The sequence below is a fragment of the Scardinius erythrophthalmus genome, assembly GCF_964197995.2.
Source record: "Scardinius erythrophthalmus genome assembly, chromosome: 12".
Taxonomy (NCBI): Eukaryota; Metazoa; Chordata; class Actinopteri; order Cypriniformes; family Leuciscidae; genus Scardinius; species Scardinius erythrophthalmus.
Genome location: NC_138232.1, coordinates 37,008,611 through 37,025,086, shown reverse-complemented (window position 1 = coordinate 37,025,086; position 16,476 = coordinate 37,008,611). Strand labels below are relative to the sequence as shown.

At 36.7% G+C, this 16,476-nt stretch overlaps 1 protein-coding gene across 1 annotated transcript in view; it reads right to left on the bottom strand.

The window, feature by feature from the left end:
- Positions 1-3,550: 3,550 nt before the first annotated feature.
- Positions 3,551-16,476, bottom strand: part of plppr2b (phospholipid phosphatase related 2b) — a gene marked incomplete at its 5' end in the record, with an annotated part of 39,494 nt that continues 26,568 nt past the window's right edge. Inside the window, 5 exons of the mRNA XM_081380724.1 lie at positions 3,551-3,680; positions 6,745-6,884; positions 8,688-8,864; positions 11,050-11,300; positions 11,816-11,936. Coding sequence (XP_081236850.1) covers positions 3,572-3,680; positions 6,745-6,884; positions 8,688-8,864; positions 11,050-11,300; positions 11,816-11,936 — 798 coding nt within the window. The 3' untranslated portion in view covers positions 3,551-3,571. The remainder of the gene's footprint in view (positions 3,681-6,744; positions 6,885-8,687; positions 8,865-11,049; positions 11,301-11,815; positions 11,937-16,476) is intronic.

Below are 16,476 nucleotides of genomic sequence, written 5' to 3'. Positions count from 1 at the left end.
CTTCTTCCTCCTCTTCATCTGAAATAGTCAGTGGCATGAAAGATAGAGATCAATTTTCAAGAGAAGGCTTGTTGCTACATGACCTCACACCAGATAAGCAGACAGCACATGAGATTTCTAAACTTGAACATTGCTCGGCTGTGTTCTGCTTCATATAAAATGTGGCATCTGTAATCTTATCCATTAACACAACAAGCGTACGTAGGGTGTGTTACTTGAGATGATAATGCAGTGAAAAAGGTGGCTGGTCTAGCCATGCTATTGTCTCAGCTATTCCCAGCCTGATGTAGTGTACTGTCGTTTTTACTCCCAGAGGGAGAAAGAGAGCATAGTGAGCAGACGACACGACGCGACACAGCAGTGTCCTGCAATGTGACGTGCTACTATACTGCATACATACACTCACCGGCCACTTTATTAGGTACACCAGTTCAACTGCTTGTTAATGCAAATATCTAATCAGCCAATCATATGGCAGCAACTCAACGCACTTAGGCATGTAGGCACGTGGCATGGTTGTTGGTGCCAGGCGGGCTGGTCTGGATTTTCACACAGCCATCTCTAGGGTTTGTGGAGTCCGAAAAAGAGAAAATATCCAGAGTGTGGCAGTTCTGTGGGAAAAAAATGCCTTGTTGAAGCCAAAGGTCAGAGGGGAATGGACAGACTGGTTTGAGCTGATAGAAAGAGATGAATAAATCAATGGTTCAGGCTGCTGGTGGTTGTGTAATGGTGTGTAAATCTTTTCTCGGCCCACTTTGGGCTCCTAAGTAATTGAGCATTGTTTAAATGCCACAGCCTACCTGAGTATTGCTGACCATGTCCATCCCTTTCTGACCACAATCTTCTGATGGCTACTTCCAGCAGGATAACACACCATGTCACAAAGCTCAAATCATCTCAAACTGGTTTCTGGAGAGCAACATAGTGTCGGCCCAGATCCGGCCCACATCTGGTACACGTAGATTCCACACGTACCAGGTGTGGGCCGGATCTGGGCCGACACTAATGTTGCTGTCTGGGAATGGCCTCCACAGTCACCAGATCTCAATCCAATAGAACACCTTTGGGATGTGTTGGAACTGGAGAAATCTCTGAGGAATGTTTCCTGCACCTTGTTGAATCTATGCCATGAAGAATTAAGGCAGTTCTGAAGGCAAAAGGGGGTCCAAACTGATACTACCAAGGTGTACATAATAAAGTAGTTGGTGTGTGTGTGTGTGTGTGTGTGTGTGTGTGTGTGTGTGTATGTGTATACATATATATATATAAGTGTGTGTGTGTATAGCCTATATAGTATACACATATAAATGCTTTTATTTAGCAAGGAAGTGACTGTAAAAATGCATGTCTAATTTCTATTTCAAATCAATAATTTACTAACCCTCATGTTGTTCCAAACCTGTATGAACTTCTTTCTTCTGCTGAACACAAAAGAAGATATTTAAAAAAATAGTATGGAAGTCAATGGGGCCCAGCAACTGTCATGTGTGCTCTGCTCTGCTGTCCTCTTGGTTCTTCATGGATGAAGTAGCGGTGCGTGACCAAGTAATTAGTGTAGCTCGCAGCGCCCTCTGATGGTAAAAATAATCACTACACAATTGCTCTAATAAGCATGCTAAATGCTTTTTTTTTTTTTTTTTTTTTTTGCAGGGTACTCTAAGCCTTTCAAAGTCATAGTTCTATACGTGGTTAAATTACCCGGTGAGTGATAATTTAATTATTGAGTGATAATCAATAACGTGTTCGTCAGTAGTTGATGGTGCTATGTTGGGAAACAAACAAAACTAAACAAAACAACTTCTTAAAAGTGAAATGATTTCTGTAAATCCAGGGATCAAATGCTGCGTGGCTCTCAGTTTTCAGTGACCGGCTCATGACTAGTCGTTGGTGTGTGTGTGTGTGTGTGTGTGTGTGTGTGTGTGTGCATTTCCACAAACCTGGAAGACCTTCTGAACATATATAAGCATATAGGGCAGGCTTTTTTAGAAAGGAGCATTTACAAAGATGAAAAGGGAGAATCAATAAATTCTGAATAATTTATTGCCATTTGGTGAATAATATGTAATCAATCAAAAAGTAATTGTACGAGTATTTTAAAATGAAATATATTATAATAACATGTACTTCATTTTTGGAATCTGATTAAGTAATCCAGATTACATCCAGTAACTGCCAGGGGGCAATCTGCAATTAAAAGTTCAAGCCATTTCCTTTTGATTAAATGTTTAATTAACAGTCAGTTGATCTGTTTCGCAAGAATCATCTGTCTTCATATTGAACAATTTGCTTCTTCTTCTTCTTCTTCTTTTTTTTTTTTTTTACAAAATGAAAGGGTAGCTTTACCTGAACAGTCACATTCAAGCACCAGGTTTATCTCACTCTCTTCAGTGGACATACTATGTAGAAAAATGCTGGCTTACAAAATAACATCAATAGACAAAATGTCTGATAACAAGCTTAACAGATTATTTCCCTCTGTTCAGTTTCACAATGTCAGTTTTCACAATCTCTCTCTCTCTCTCTCTCTCTCTCTCTCTAAAAAAAAAAAAATCACAGATGTGTGTTTCACATAAGTCTTTTGAACATGTGATCAGTAAATACTAAAGTTGTTCAATGATAACGTAGCAATTTGTATGTAAAATGCCAAAAATGATGTGAAAAATACAGTTATTTACAAAAATGATATAATCTTACGGTGAGACACGGATAGTCGGCAGATGTAGCCCATTAACCTTAGGATGAAACCTGAGGTAATTCCTTAGTCTCTGGATTTTTGGTTCTGGATTATATCACTAAATTGACTTGACACGTCAATAATTCTAACAGGAAATTTCCAAGGGAAAAACATTCACATTTTATACAATATAAGATATAAAACATTTGCTACATCCTATACATATTTGTCTCCTTTACATCCCATCTTACTGGTGCTGAAATATACTTAAATATATTATAGTCTTGAAAACTGTCTCTGTACAACTATAGTTTTGACTCATATTACCCTATTTCTGAATAATATTTTTTTTCCATGGATACTTAACCGAAATACTTAGCCATAAAAATAATGCTAATAATCTATTTATTATTTTTCAAATAGATTTACTAGTAGATTGCTACATCCTACCAATCCATATTTCCAAAAATAGAATTGTTTGTTTCCACTTTTCACTCTTAAACATCAGTAAAAGTTGAATGTTTAAATCTTAAATTTCACAGTTGATATTCAGTTTCTGTATGGCTGTTAGATGAGAAAATCTTCTTAGAATGTACATAAAATGTTCATATGTCAACATTGGCCATTAATAATCTGCAAAATTACAGAGGTGGAAGATTATTAACACTTTCCTTTCAAAATAAACACCCAAAAGACAAGAGACTGAAATTAAAAGAATTCAGATAAACATGAAACGCTCTCGTTAAAAAACGATATTCCCGATTGAAATGTGTGGCTATTGCTGTGATATTGTCTCTGTCAGCAGAGGTGAGTTCGGGAGCCGCTAGACCTGAGTGGAGTATGAGCGTGTGAGAGAGGGTCTAGGGCGGGCGCAGGTGGAATATTCTGAAGGCATGTCTAGACTGCGCTGGAGATGGAGCGACGTGAGTGGATCAGGACATCGGGAGGGGCGGGGGCCAGGTATGGCTGATGGTCATGTGATGCCTGTGTATAAAACCCCTGGAACCTGCTGAGCATAGAAAAACAAAGCGTTTCTGAAGAGTGTGAGAGGGAGAGAACAGGGTTAAGGTTACATTTAACCACTGAAGGATGCAATGTGTGCTTAGAATCTGCACAACACACGGTGATCTTGTGGAGCATCTAAAGTATATGATGCCTTAAAATGCTGGAACAGAGCTAAACTTTGAAACCAGCAAACACAGTGCACCAAAGTCCCCGTCATAACCAAAAAAATCCTGGATATCACTCTAAATAAAAAAAATGGTCATTTGCATTATGGGTCAAAAAGTTCGATTCTTTTGACCCAGCTGGGTTAGAATAAATGTCTATTTATGAAATAAACATCACCATCAAATCAAACCGACATTGTCACGATCCACACACCAAGGAAAGGGAGAGAAACAGGTGGATCCAAATACAACACTTTCTTTATTAGGGCAATCCAATTCGTCGTCATCCATGCAGGGGTCCAAATCCATGTTAGCAGTCCAATATAACAAAATAAACAAACAAGGAACAAAACAAACTCAAACTAGGAAACCGACTTGAAGAAGTGTAGGTGACATACAACAAAGACTCCGTAACACATACTAAACAGACAGGGTATAAATACACAGGTAAATGACAATACTAATGGGGAATAGGCTGAGTGTAATAATGAGTGACTAGGGACAGCTGAGTGCAATGAAGAGACAAGGATCGTGGGGAATGTAATTCAAATGTGACAGACACCGTGGGGAAGGAGGACATCTAGTGGAGACCCAGGGAACAAACCCAGACACTGTGACAGACATATTTTTGTCAAAGACTCTGGATGGGATTCAGAATGATGATCAAAACACAGATGGAGTAGATGGAGTCCATCAACACCCTCAAAGATTCACAGTCGTTTCCTCTCATTTCATTCTGTAACGTCTGCAGTTTTGAACTTGTATGGCGTTTAATGTTTGATGATTTGTGTAAGCAATCTTCCATGACTTGTTTCTGCTGCTTCTTCACCTGTGTTTTGATCCAGAGATTCTGTACTAGATGCGTAATAATAGCGCCCGTTACCGTATAAAAATTTAAACATGGATAGCAGGAAATTTCAGTCAGTGGTGGGGAAAGAGTAAAGTAGGTTTGAAGTAAATATACCAGTGGACTAGCTTACACAAAAATTCAAATACTCAGAATTAACATCATTTCTGTTTTCTTTAAAATCAATATTTTCAAAAAATGTAAGTTTATAAGACAGTAAAACTCTGTGAAAAAAGTATTTAATGGCAACTCAATCAAAAGAGTAAACGCAACTATAAGACAAGTGTACTTCATTATACTTTTAAGTATATCTCGATCAAAGGATTGAGTACAAGTATAGGCCAAATATACTTAGACCTAAATATTATTATATTTATACTTCTGTCAGTGTAAGTCAAGTATAATTAAGTGCAATTTGAAGTATATTTCTGAGAAGTACATTATAAGAAGTACATAAAAGTAGACTGAAAGTAGACATATTTTAGTTTAAAAAAGGATACTATAGTACACTTGAATACACTTTTTTTTCATAAGGGAAGAAACACACAGACTGAAGCTTTGTAATAAACACTTAAAAGTGAGAATAATCTGTGTATTATAGCGTATTGTATATTTTAAAGTGCCCCTATTTATGCTATTAAACATTCCTCGTTTTGTTTTAGAGGTCTCCTACAACAGGTTTACATGCATCCAATGTAAAAAAACAACACATTTTTCTCATAATATACATTGATGCATCACCTCTTTTCTCACAGTGTCTGAAACGGTTCATTCAGTCTATCTAAACCCTTCCTTTCCGAGAGCCTACTCTGCTGTGATTGGTCAGATGGCCTAGTCTGTTGTGATTGGTCTGCTGCTTACAGCGCGTTAAAAATGAGACCCTCACTACCATATCTGAATTTCAGCTCTGGAGGCTTCTTCAGCACTTGACACACAGTGATACGAACAGTAATGATGCAGTTGGTGTGGCTGGGGGGAGTGATAAAGCGAGGTCTGCAACAGGAGAGAGAGTGCGGAGACTCAGTAAGAACTGGGTCAAGTGCATGATGACTAACACCTGTCTCTGATTCTAGTAATTGGTGGAGAGACAGGATATAAGACAACGGCCGACCTGGATGGACAGAGAGAGAGATGTACCTGAGTTCAGTCAAGCTGAATGAAAGTTATTGAGTTGATGTGAGTTGTTTAATAAATACATTTGAAAAGTATTCTCACTGCCCTGACTTCTTTTCCCTTCATCCTTGAACCTTACAGTCGGTTTCACCGTATCAATTCCAGTGCGAGTCCTCATCCTTTGGAAGTGCATGCAAAGTGGATTTGCAGCGCAGAAAACAGTGTGTTCTCAACATGACAACATATGTTGCTTCAACATGTTGCTTCTCAGCTAAAACTACAGTGTTTGAGGCTCAAAGTAGACGTTGTTCGCGGGCAGCCGATGAAGACATTAGGCTGGCATTATGCAAATAGATATGTTATGGAAGTGAGACCGGAATTGCTGACGACTTGTTTTGGCAGTTCAGAATCAATTCTGTTTTAGGAGACAATCGTCCACTTTGATCTTTGAAACTTGAAGCTATATTTCACACTGCATGAAAGGTAATATTTGAAAAAGCATAATTGGGGCACTCTCAAGTCCCTTTCCAGTTATCACCGGTCACTGTTTGAGTGAGAGAAAACACTCCTTGTTTTGTTCTACTTTCCACACATATTCCTCTCATGAGCGGCACGAACATGGATAGGCGAAGTTTAACTTGAACTGTTTAAACTTGCGTGATGTGCTCGTTCACGTTTGCATTCCAAAACCAGCACTGATTATTAACCCAAATAGGGTCAAATCAACCCAGCTTCTTTACACAACAGTCTCAAACCAGTGTTGGATCCAATTATTCATGGCTATTTTAAAACCACAAGTATGTGGATAGCAGACCTGATTGAGTAGAAGAATAGGCACATTATTATACAGTACAGTTAGCAGTTAGAGTTCCCACACTTCCCCTCCCAATCCTGGTGTCAAATGCACCCACCCATCACCCCTTACCTGAGGGCCACTTAACTTTTCGAGTGGACTCTCTACGCAGGGCATGGCCACCATGGGCATGTTGAGCGAGGGCTCCAGGCGCTGAGGGTGCACAGGGGGCAGTAAGGGGGGCAGATAAATCTGGGTCTGCTTGAAGTTATTGATCACGCATGAGACCTAGAGGTGAACCAAGAGGGGAGGTTAATAATGGCAACAAAAATGTACAAGGTATTTACTGTATGACAATGCAGGATTAAGGCTTTATGCCCAGAGCATGTTCAGCCTTGGCATGTTGTGATTGTACTAAGAGGATGAAGGATGCAGTCTAAAGCCAGTGGATTAGCTGCAGACTTACTAAACATCTGAGTACTAGTATTAGCTGTTTAACAGGCCTGTGCTCAGAGTAATGTCCTGTTTCACCCTCTGGCATGGCGTGAGACTTTAGATGTATTCCAATTCACACACTATTCATCCTAAATAGTTTGCAAGAATGTGTTTAATTTAGATCATAATTTCAGAGTGGATTTTCTGGCATTCTTTTTGAACTAATATTGTTCATAAGCCCTTGTACAACCAAAGTGGTAAGGTTTGTGATGAATTTACAAATTATGAATGTAACAACGGTGCCGTTTATGATGCAAATTCTAGCTATTCATTGATATTGTATAGATGCAATGTAGTACAATGACTTACTATCTTATTGCATACCCAAAATTATTAAGATTAAGGTAAGATTGTTTAATGTTTTTGACAGAAGTCTCTTACACTCACCTATTCAAGGCTGTATTTATTTGATCAAAACAGAGTAAAAACATTAATATTGTAGCCTGGTTAAAACCAGACCATTCTCAGTAGTAACTGAGTTATGGTCTGGCAAAGCTTCATTAATAACTCATTTCCAAAGGGGCGTCACCAACGGACGTCGCTCAAATGCCTCTGGGCGCAATTGGATAGACCTAAAACCAATCAGAGCGATCGGCATCGTGTAAAGCCATATGCTGCTTCCCAATTCGCCTAAGTTAACGTTACACTACGCCATAAAAGTATGTAGTCTTTTTGTGATGAAAATGTATTTACTTTTGAATGTGTAGCAAAAAAGTAGGCAAGCTTTGGGACATACTACTTCGTCATCTTTATTGGACGGATCTGTCGCGTGCATCCTGTCACGTAAACTGCCCTGTCAATCATCTTGTCACAGTTAAAATCCTCTATTAAATCTAATTTAATTTCCTACTGTTTCGGAGAGTAATGTAGTAGCACGTTCATCTGCCAGTGGGTCTTTCATGGAGACTGTCCTCATGTGTTTGCAATTTGAATATAACAATGCATTTAAAAGTTGATGCACTTCACCAACGGACGTCGCTCAAATGCCTCTGGGCGCAATTGGATAGACCTAAAACCAATCAGAGCGATCGTCATCGTGTAAAGCCCGCCTCAACGTTTCTGATTGGTGCCGCGATTTCGATGGATTAGAAATCGGCTTGAATGAGCTCTTTGCCAGACTACTTTCAGAGCAAATCTAAATTTGCCGGAAGTTGTCTGGGTTTTCCCAGGCTAGTAATATTGTGAAATATTATCACAATTTAAAATAACAGTTTTCTATTTTAATACATTTAAAAAATGTAATTCATTCCTGTGATGGCGAAGCTAAATTTTCAGCTTCAGTCTTCAGTGTCACATGACCCTTCAGAAATCATTCTAATATGCTGATTCGCTGCTCAAGAAACATTTCAATTATTATCAATGTTGAAAACGGTTGTGCTGCTTAATGTCAAGATCATATCAAGATTCTTTGATCAATAGAAAGTTCAAAAGAACAGTATTGATTAGAAATCTTTTGTAACATCTTACAGACCCCAATCTTTTGAATGATAGTGCATACAATTTTGAATGGGGATGAATTCTTTAACTTAAGAATACATTGAACAGTCTGGCTGCGCTGTGTGTATGTTCTGGTCTCCAAAGTTGTCAGATTCTCACCAGAAAAGCCGCGATAGCTCCTCCAGTGAGATATCCAGCGAGAACATCGGACCAGTGGTTGCGGTACTCAGCTACACGCACGATGCCCACCAGAACAGCCAATGACACGAGAGTCAGACAGAGAGTGGGTTTGGTCAGCCTTGTGCCTTTAGTCTTCCATACCAGAGTTACATACATCTGCAGAAAACACAAAAATAAACACACATATTTCACGACAATTCGCTCAGCTGTATACAATACAATGTAACATTATGCAATATTCAACATTTGTTGTAGGGTGCTTCTCACAGCACCTCAAACATAGATTTATCTATGCATAATACTCGTGTCTAATCATTTGCCAACTAAACTTTGCCCTTTCTATCCTTTTATTTGTGTTAGGTGTGTTTTTACTTGAAAACTCTGCCTGAAGGCCAACAGCAGCATCTCAGAGTCTTCTCTTCACTGTTGCTGGAGTTTATTGTGTGCTGCTCAATGAAGCTTCTAGCTGTTTCTCAAAAACTATGACTCTGATGTCCTCCTCATCTTGATGCCTGGGCTGTTCACTGTTCTCTGTGCTGGTCACATTGAGTAGTCTATGGAATAGACATCATCCCTTAAAAGATCTACACACTAATGGGGCTAATAGGTTTCTGGAGAAACTTGTTTGTTTTGGCTCTTTTTAAACTCAAAATTTGACTTGAAACTTGAAATCCACCGACTTACAAGAAATACAAGTGTACTCTATACTTCAGTAAAGTGCAAAAGACACTGCACCACTGCCGTCTCCACACTTCATTAAAGCTGCATAATCATTCTCAAGTGTGCTAATAATAGGAAAAAGATCTTGAGTACCAAATCAACACATTATGATCATTTCTTAAGGATTATATAACACACGCTTTCCTTAATACACTGGATTAATGCTTGCTGAAAATGGGGCTTTGCTATCACAGCATAGCATAATTCATTTTAAAATAACTAAAAATAGAAAACAGTTATTTCAAACAGTAATAATCATTTACAATATCACAACTTTGATACTGTACTTGATATTGTACTGTATATTGATTAATTAAATGCTAAATTTATTGAGCATTTTATAGGAATTTCTTTCAAAAACAAAAATTTTAAGAAATTATATTTTAATTTGGGGTTTGGCATCACAGCAAAACATTTAATTTAAAAATGATCTCAAAATATAAGACAGTTATTTTAAACATTACAGATTATATACTATATTAATATTTTTTATTATATTTTGACTAATTAAATGCTGCATTGGTGAATAGAATTATGAATTTCTTTCAAAATAAAAAAAAGTCTTAATAAATTGTATTGTAAACTGGGGTTTGCCATCACAGCACCAAAACGTCATTTTAAAAATATCTAAAAATATAAAACAGTTATTTTAAACTTTTGTAATTACTATGTTTTTTTTTATTTAAATGGCACATTTGGTTATTAGAAGTATGAATTTCTTTCAAAAACGTAAAATGTATAAAGGAATTAAATTTCAGTTTTGCTATCATGGCAAAAAAAAAAAAAAAAAATTATTTAAAAAAAATTGACATTAATAATTATTTACTATATTATGTTTTTCATTGTATTATAATTAATTTAATGCCACATTGGTGAATAGAATTATGAATTTCTTTAACAAACAAAAATGTATTAGGAAATGATATTGTAATATTGTAAACTGGGTTTACAATATTACATATATGATCTCAAAATATGATCTCAAAATATTAGACAGTTATTTGAAACATAACAGATTATATACTGTATTAATATTTTTTATTATATTTTGATTAATTAAATGCTAAATTGGTGAATAGAATTATGAATTTCTTTCAAAATGAAAAAAATTCTAAAGAAATTATATTGTAAACTGGGGGTTGCCATCACAGCACAAAAATGTCATTTTAAAAATATCAAAAAATATAAAACAGTTATTTTTAACATTTGTAATTATTATGCTTTTTTATTTGTAGTTTGATTAATTAAATGGCACATTTGGTTATTAGAAGTATGAACTTCTTTCAAAAACATAAAAAAAAAAAAATCAAAAATTATTTAAAAAAAATTGACATTAATAATTATTTACTATTATATATACTATTTACTAGTATTATAATTAATTAAATGCCACATTGGTGAATAGAATTATGAATTTCTTTAACAAACAAAAATGTCTTAGGAAATGATATTGTAATATTGTAAACTGGGTTTTGCCATCATGGGTAAAAATTAAAAATAAAATAAATTCTAATATATATATATATATATATATATATATATATATATCAGCACTGCTAAAGGAGAGTCAGGGATGCCAGTGATTTCTATATACGCTATGTCATGTCTGATGTATACTCACCACAGTATAGACAGCGGAGTACATACTCAGTGCCGCGTCCTTCGAGGGGAATGATTTGCGGGCAGAAGTGATGAGGTACGGGTTTCCGGTGCAGGCTCTCCGCTCTGTGATGTACTGCAGCGCTGAATGGCAGCCCAGGGCGGTGTAGTTTGGCCGGCATGTAGACAGGAAGTGAGGTGTCTGGTTTCCTGTCACTACCTGCCCTGCATTGGCAAAGATGGTGGTGGTAAAGAGACCAAAAGAATACACACCTGAGAACAAGAGGAAGATGCAAAAATTAACGTTTCATCAACCACTTGATAATTATAAGATGATTTTAATATGCTGGTCATTTAGAGTAGTTTGATATACACTATAGTATATATTATGCATTAAATTGATCACATTTAGACCTATAATGTTACAAAATATTTGTATTTCAAATAAATGCTGTTCTTTTGAACGTTCTATTCATCAAAGAATCCTGAACAAAACGTATCGCTGTTTCCACAACAGCAAAACTATTTTCCACATTGATAATAATCAAAAATGTTTCTTGAGCAGCAAATCAGCATATTAAAATGATTTCTGAAGGATCATGTGACACTGAAGACTGGAGTAATGATGCTGAAGATTCAGCTTTGCATCACAGGAATAAATTACATTTCAAATATATTAGAACAGAAAAATGCCCAAAATGCCAGAAAAGAAGTTGTAACGTGGCAGGAAAAGTTTGATTTTATATTTGAATAAGAACCCAAGAAGCAAAGAAAACCGGAGGCATTACCAAGGAAGCGTACGATGCGTCTCAGCAGCGGGTTGAAAAAGCAGCAGTCAGCCGCTATAATGGTCTTCTCCTGCGTGGCCTCAGGTTTAGTGAAGAAGGATGCGAGCTCCCCCATCAGTATCTGCAGGAGACAGACGTGGGAATGAGATTTCTCAGGTGCATAAAGCTTACAGAGAACAGCGCTTAGGGGGAACCACAATATTTATTTTCCTTAAACTGATTTCCAGATTGCCAAATGTACAGGCAACATTTGTCACTGTCAAGACTGCACGTGTTCCAGCTCCAGAATTTACACGAAATTCACGAGAACGATAGAATCTCATTTTCAATCCCATGAATGTATAAATGCTAAATGTAGGCTATATATATCATGTTCAATGTGCTGTAATGAGACTGCATTCATAAAACATGAATTCTCACAGATTGGAAAGCAACACTACATGCTGACAAAATAAAAGTGTCCGATAAAGAAAATATTTTTTTAAACTCTGAAAAGTGTTCTTAAAAATATGACTACCGTGTATATATGTCGTTGTTATGTGGTTTTTGACAATCTTGATTTTTTTTAAAACCATTTTCTAAACAGGTTTACTAGACCATACTTCTTTATACAGTTTTGAAATGTATTTAAAGTATATTTAAAAGCATTTCTACAAATATCACGAATTATTCATTCATACATAATATTGTGTTTTTTTTCTGCATGTTGGTTGCACCATCTGATTTGATACTTTCAGCCACCACCACCACCACCACCACAAATAGCTAAATTACTTTTAATTCAGAAATTAAAAACATGTTGATCATAAATGCAGTGTTTTTATAAGTCATTGTATGAATGAATTGCATTTTCAGTAACTACACTCAATGAAAAACTAATTATATCAATACCACGAAACATGGACAAGCAGAAAATACTTTTAAAAAGACACAATTTGCCATAGTGTTTAGTTAGTTGCACTTCTGCCTCAAACAGCAGACGTCAGGTGTCGCACTGAGACACCATTTTAAGTGTAACTTAACCTGAAGTCTTTTAACTATTTAACCTTCATTGACATGAAGATCCAGGTCAGCGTGTTGTAAATGTGGTGCTTGTTATTATGCACTGTTGCCTGTGCATAAATATCTCTTATCCGATGTCTAATGCTTCATTTTCACCAAAGCCACTCCAACCCTTTCACAGAGGGAAAATGGATATTATTCAGGGACATAAAAGCCTGAAATTTCAGAGTGACCTTCAAATGTTTAGTGATGTTCTATGAATGATGTTTTGTGGGGCATATTGTGGCATTTTGAGGGCTCTTGTGTTGCGGTTTAACAAAAAAAAAAAAAGGTGAAAATATACAGATAGAGGAAGAGAAAGCGAGAGGAAAAAAAAGAGAGAATGAATATTTCACTAGAACATCCTTGATATATCTGAGTGCACTGAAGCCGCAGTGTTGAAGCAGCAGTGATATGACAGACATTATGCTTTCAAATCCTTAACACACATCATGATTATAGCATCTACTCTGAAGAGTTTCAAAGCTCTGGGAAAACTGACACACACATAGATAGATAAAACATTTGGAGTTCAATGAATGCCTCAGTGTCAAACATTAAAGGAGCTCCAGGCACTCTTAGAGTAGAGTTCACGTTCGTGGAAACATTAGGGTTGTTTGTGGTCACTTCTGCGTTATCCTTCCGTAAAATAAAGCTGAGTAAAACATTTATTCAAAATGAATAAACGGTTCAGTCATTTAAAGGAAAAGTTAATTCTGTAAATAGAATAATAATTCTGTTATTATTTATTCATCTTCACACATCACTCCAAACTCAATATGACTTTGCTTTTTCAATGGAACACACGCTAATTTTCAATATTGAGAAACATAGTTGTAGCAACTAGGAAAATGTACATCTTCACCCTTTATTTAAATATTACAAAAAAATAAAAAATAAAGTCTTCGTAAGCATTTTGGTATTGTGCTTGGAGTCAATTGTTTGATTTGTGATAACGCAATGAAACGCTCCAAATTGTTCGGACATCATTTTTGGTCATGGCTGTCATACAAATAAATTATGAATAAATGAAAAAATTAGAGAACCAATTAATTATTAATAACTGATTATGGTGTAGTCAATGTATGCTTTTTTTCTGTGAGCTTTTAGTTATATGCATTTTTTGGCATAGTAAAATAAAACATGTAGCTTTAGAAGTTTGAAAAATTATATACATTTTTCTCTCATATTTTGATGGTTTAATCAAACTTAATAAAACTGAACAAATTTGGCCACTACTATATAAGATTTGAAAGTGGTGATATAGGGGAAAAACATTTCTGTGACTTAAATCTTGGTCTGATAATCACAAATTATGACTTCAGAAGACTTAATATAGCATCATATGGACAACCTTTATGGTACTTCAATGGAGATTTTCAGTACATTATGACTCTTTATGTTTAAAATGGCAAAGTTAGGTTTACTTAATTTTAACCTATATATGGTTAGCATGAAATTAATATTCACCCTTTCTATTTTCTAAATTTCAATTCATCCTTGCATACATCACAAAACCAGTCACAAGTAGCACACGTATATTTGTGGCAATAGCCAACAATACATTGTATCCTAAAATCATTAGGATATTAAGTAAAGATCATGTTCCATGAAGATATTTTGTAAATTTCCTATACTGTAAATATATAAAACATTTATTTTTGTGAGTGGATGCAGCACAATCGTGAACATAAATGGACAACTTTAAAGGCGATTTTTTTTGCACCCTCAGATTTCAGATATTCAAATAATAATATCTCGGCCTATCCTAACAAACCATACATCAATGGAAAGCTTATTTATTCAGCTTTCAGATGATGTATACATCTCAGTTTCAAAAAATGGACCCATGTGACTGGTTTTGTGGTCCACGGTCACATGTGTCATAATGACTCTCTGGTGAAAAAGACTTGTCTTTGGTGACGTATACAATCATTTAGTCCACTTTAACCCTGCAAGCTCACATTCATCGGCCTCCATTTTTTAGATCATCGCCCATATCTCGAAATCCAATCCTTTTCTTTTATGATAATCCATTTCAATCGGAGTACATCATTTAATACGGAAGAAATTATCTGTTGCTACTTCCTTTTCATCATGTCTCCTTCTGTGTCAAATGGGTTTGGCACGAATGAGGGCGAGTAAATAATGACAAAACTTTGATGTTTGTGTAAATTATCCTTTTAATTTATTGTTTGAACTGAAGCGGCAGAATTAGTTTACAGTGACATTGTCAGTAGAATTTTGCTGTAGTTGACATAGATAACATGAACGAAACTGATAAACCAGCAAGACGTTCTCAGTGCTCAGTACTAGCTGCAAACCCCAAAGGCAACATTCTCGATCCTCACTTAACAGACAAAGAGGGAGCTGTCAGTGTCATTTCGTATAAATTAAGACACAAGGTTTAACTTGTCTTCTAGAAGCTGTAGCTAGAGAGGACAAAAAACACGGTCTTTAGAGCGGATTAATGGAAGCTGTTGAAGTGAAGTGCTTACATGTTTAATTGATGAAACAGCTCTGCTGACTCTGAAGACTGTGAGGGAAATACGGAAAGAGGGGACAAGGAGTTCAAAGCAAAAGAACATGGTGAGAAACAGATCGATAAACCACTGAAAGAAACAGATCGATAAACCACCGAAAGAGGGAGAAATTAAAGAGGAAAGAGAGATGGAAGCTGAAGTGGTGGGCCTGTCTGTTTCCAAAGGAAATCATGTGAACATCGTCGACACAGACGTTTTGTGGCAGCTGGGAATGCAGTCAAATCCAAAGCTTCTAGCAGAAAAGTAGAGCACCAAAAAATACAAGCACTTAGTGATGTTGAAAACCCTCTACTGTCTACAGTGGGTGTCAGACTGTCAGTCAAAAAATAAACCATACAAGCACCACCGAATGCAGAATGATCCGAACATTCTGGCAAAGGTGTCATGAAAACAAATACAATCGGATGAAGTACTGCAAATCATGTAATCAAATAAGCAACAATATTACAATATAAAACGATTGATGTAAAGTCATTGGCAATATGTATAAATGTATATATCCACACTGATGAGCGAAAACTTCGTGCTGCCAAAACAGTGCCGACCCGCCGAGGCAAGGACTCCTGAAGGTGTCCTGCGTTTTTAGGCACAATGACATTAGCAGATCCTGGATTGAACCATGGATTGAACTTGTTGATCCAGCACATCCTAAAAATGCTCAATTGGATTGAGATCTGGGAAATTTGGAGGCCAGGGCAACACCGTGAAATGTTCCTTCCTGAACAACGTGTGCAGTGTGGCACGGTGCGTTATCCTGCTAAAAGAGGCCACTTCCACCAGGGAACACCATTGTCATGAAGGGGTGGACTTGGTCTGTAACAATGTTTAGGTAGGTGGCACATGTCAAATTGACGTTCACATGAATGGCCGGACCCAGGGTTTCCCAGCAGAACATTGCCCAGAGCGTCACACTCCCTCCACCGGCTTGTTGTCGTCCCACAGTGCATCCTGGTGCCATCACTTCCCACAGTGATGTAAAAGAAAACGGGACTCATCAGACCAGACGACCTTCTTCCACTGCTCCAAGGTCCAGTTCCAACACTTGTGTGTCCATTGGAGGCACTTACAACGGTGGAC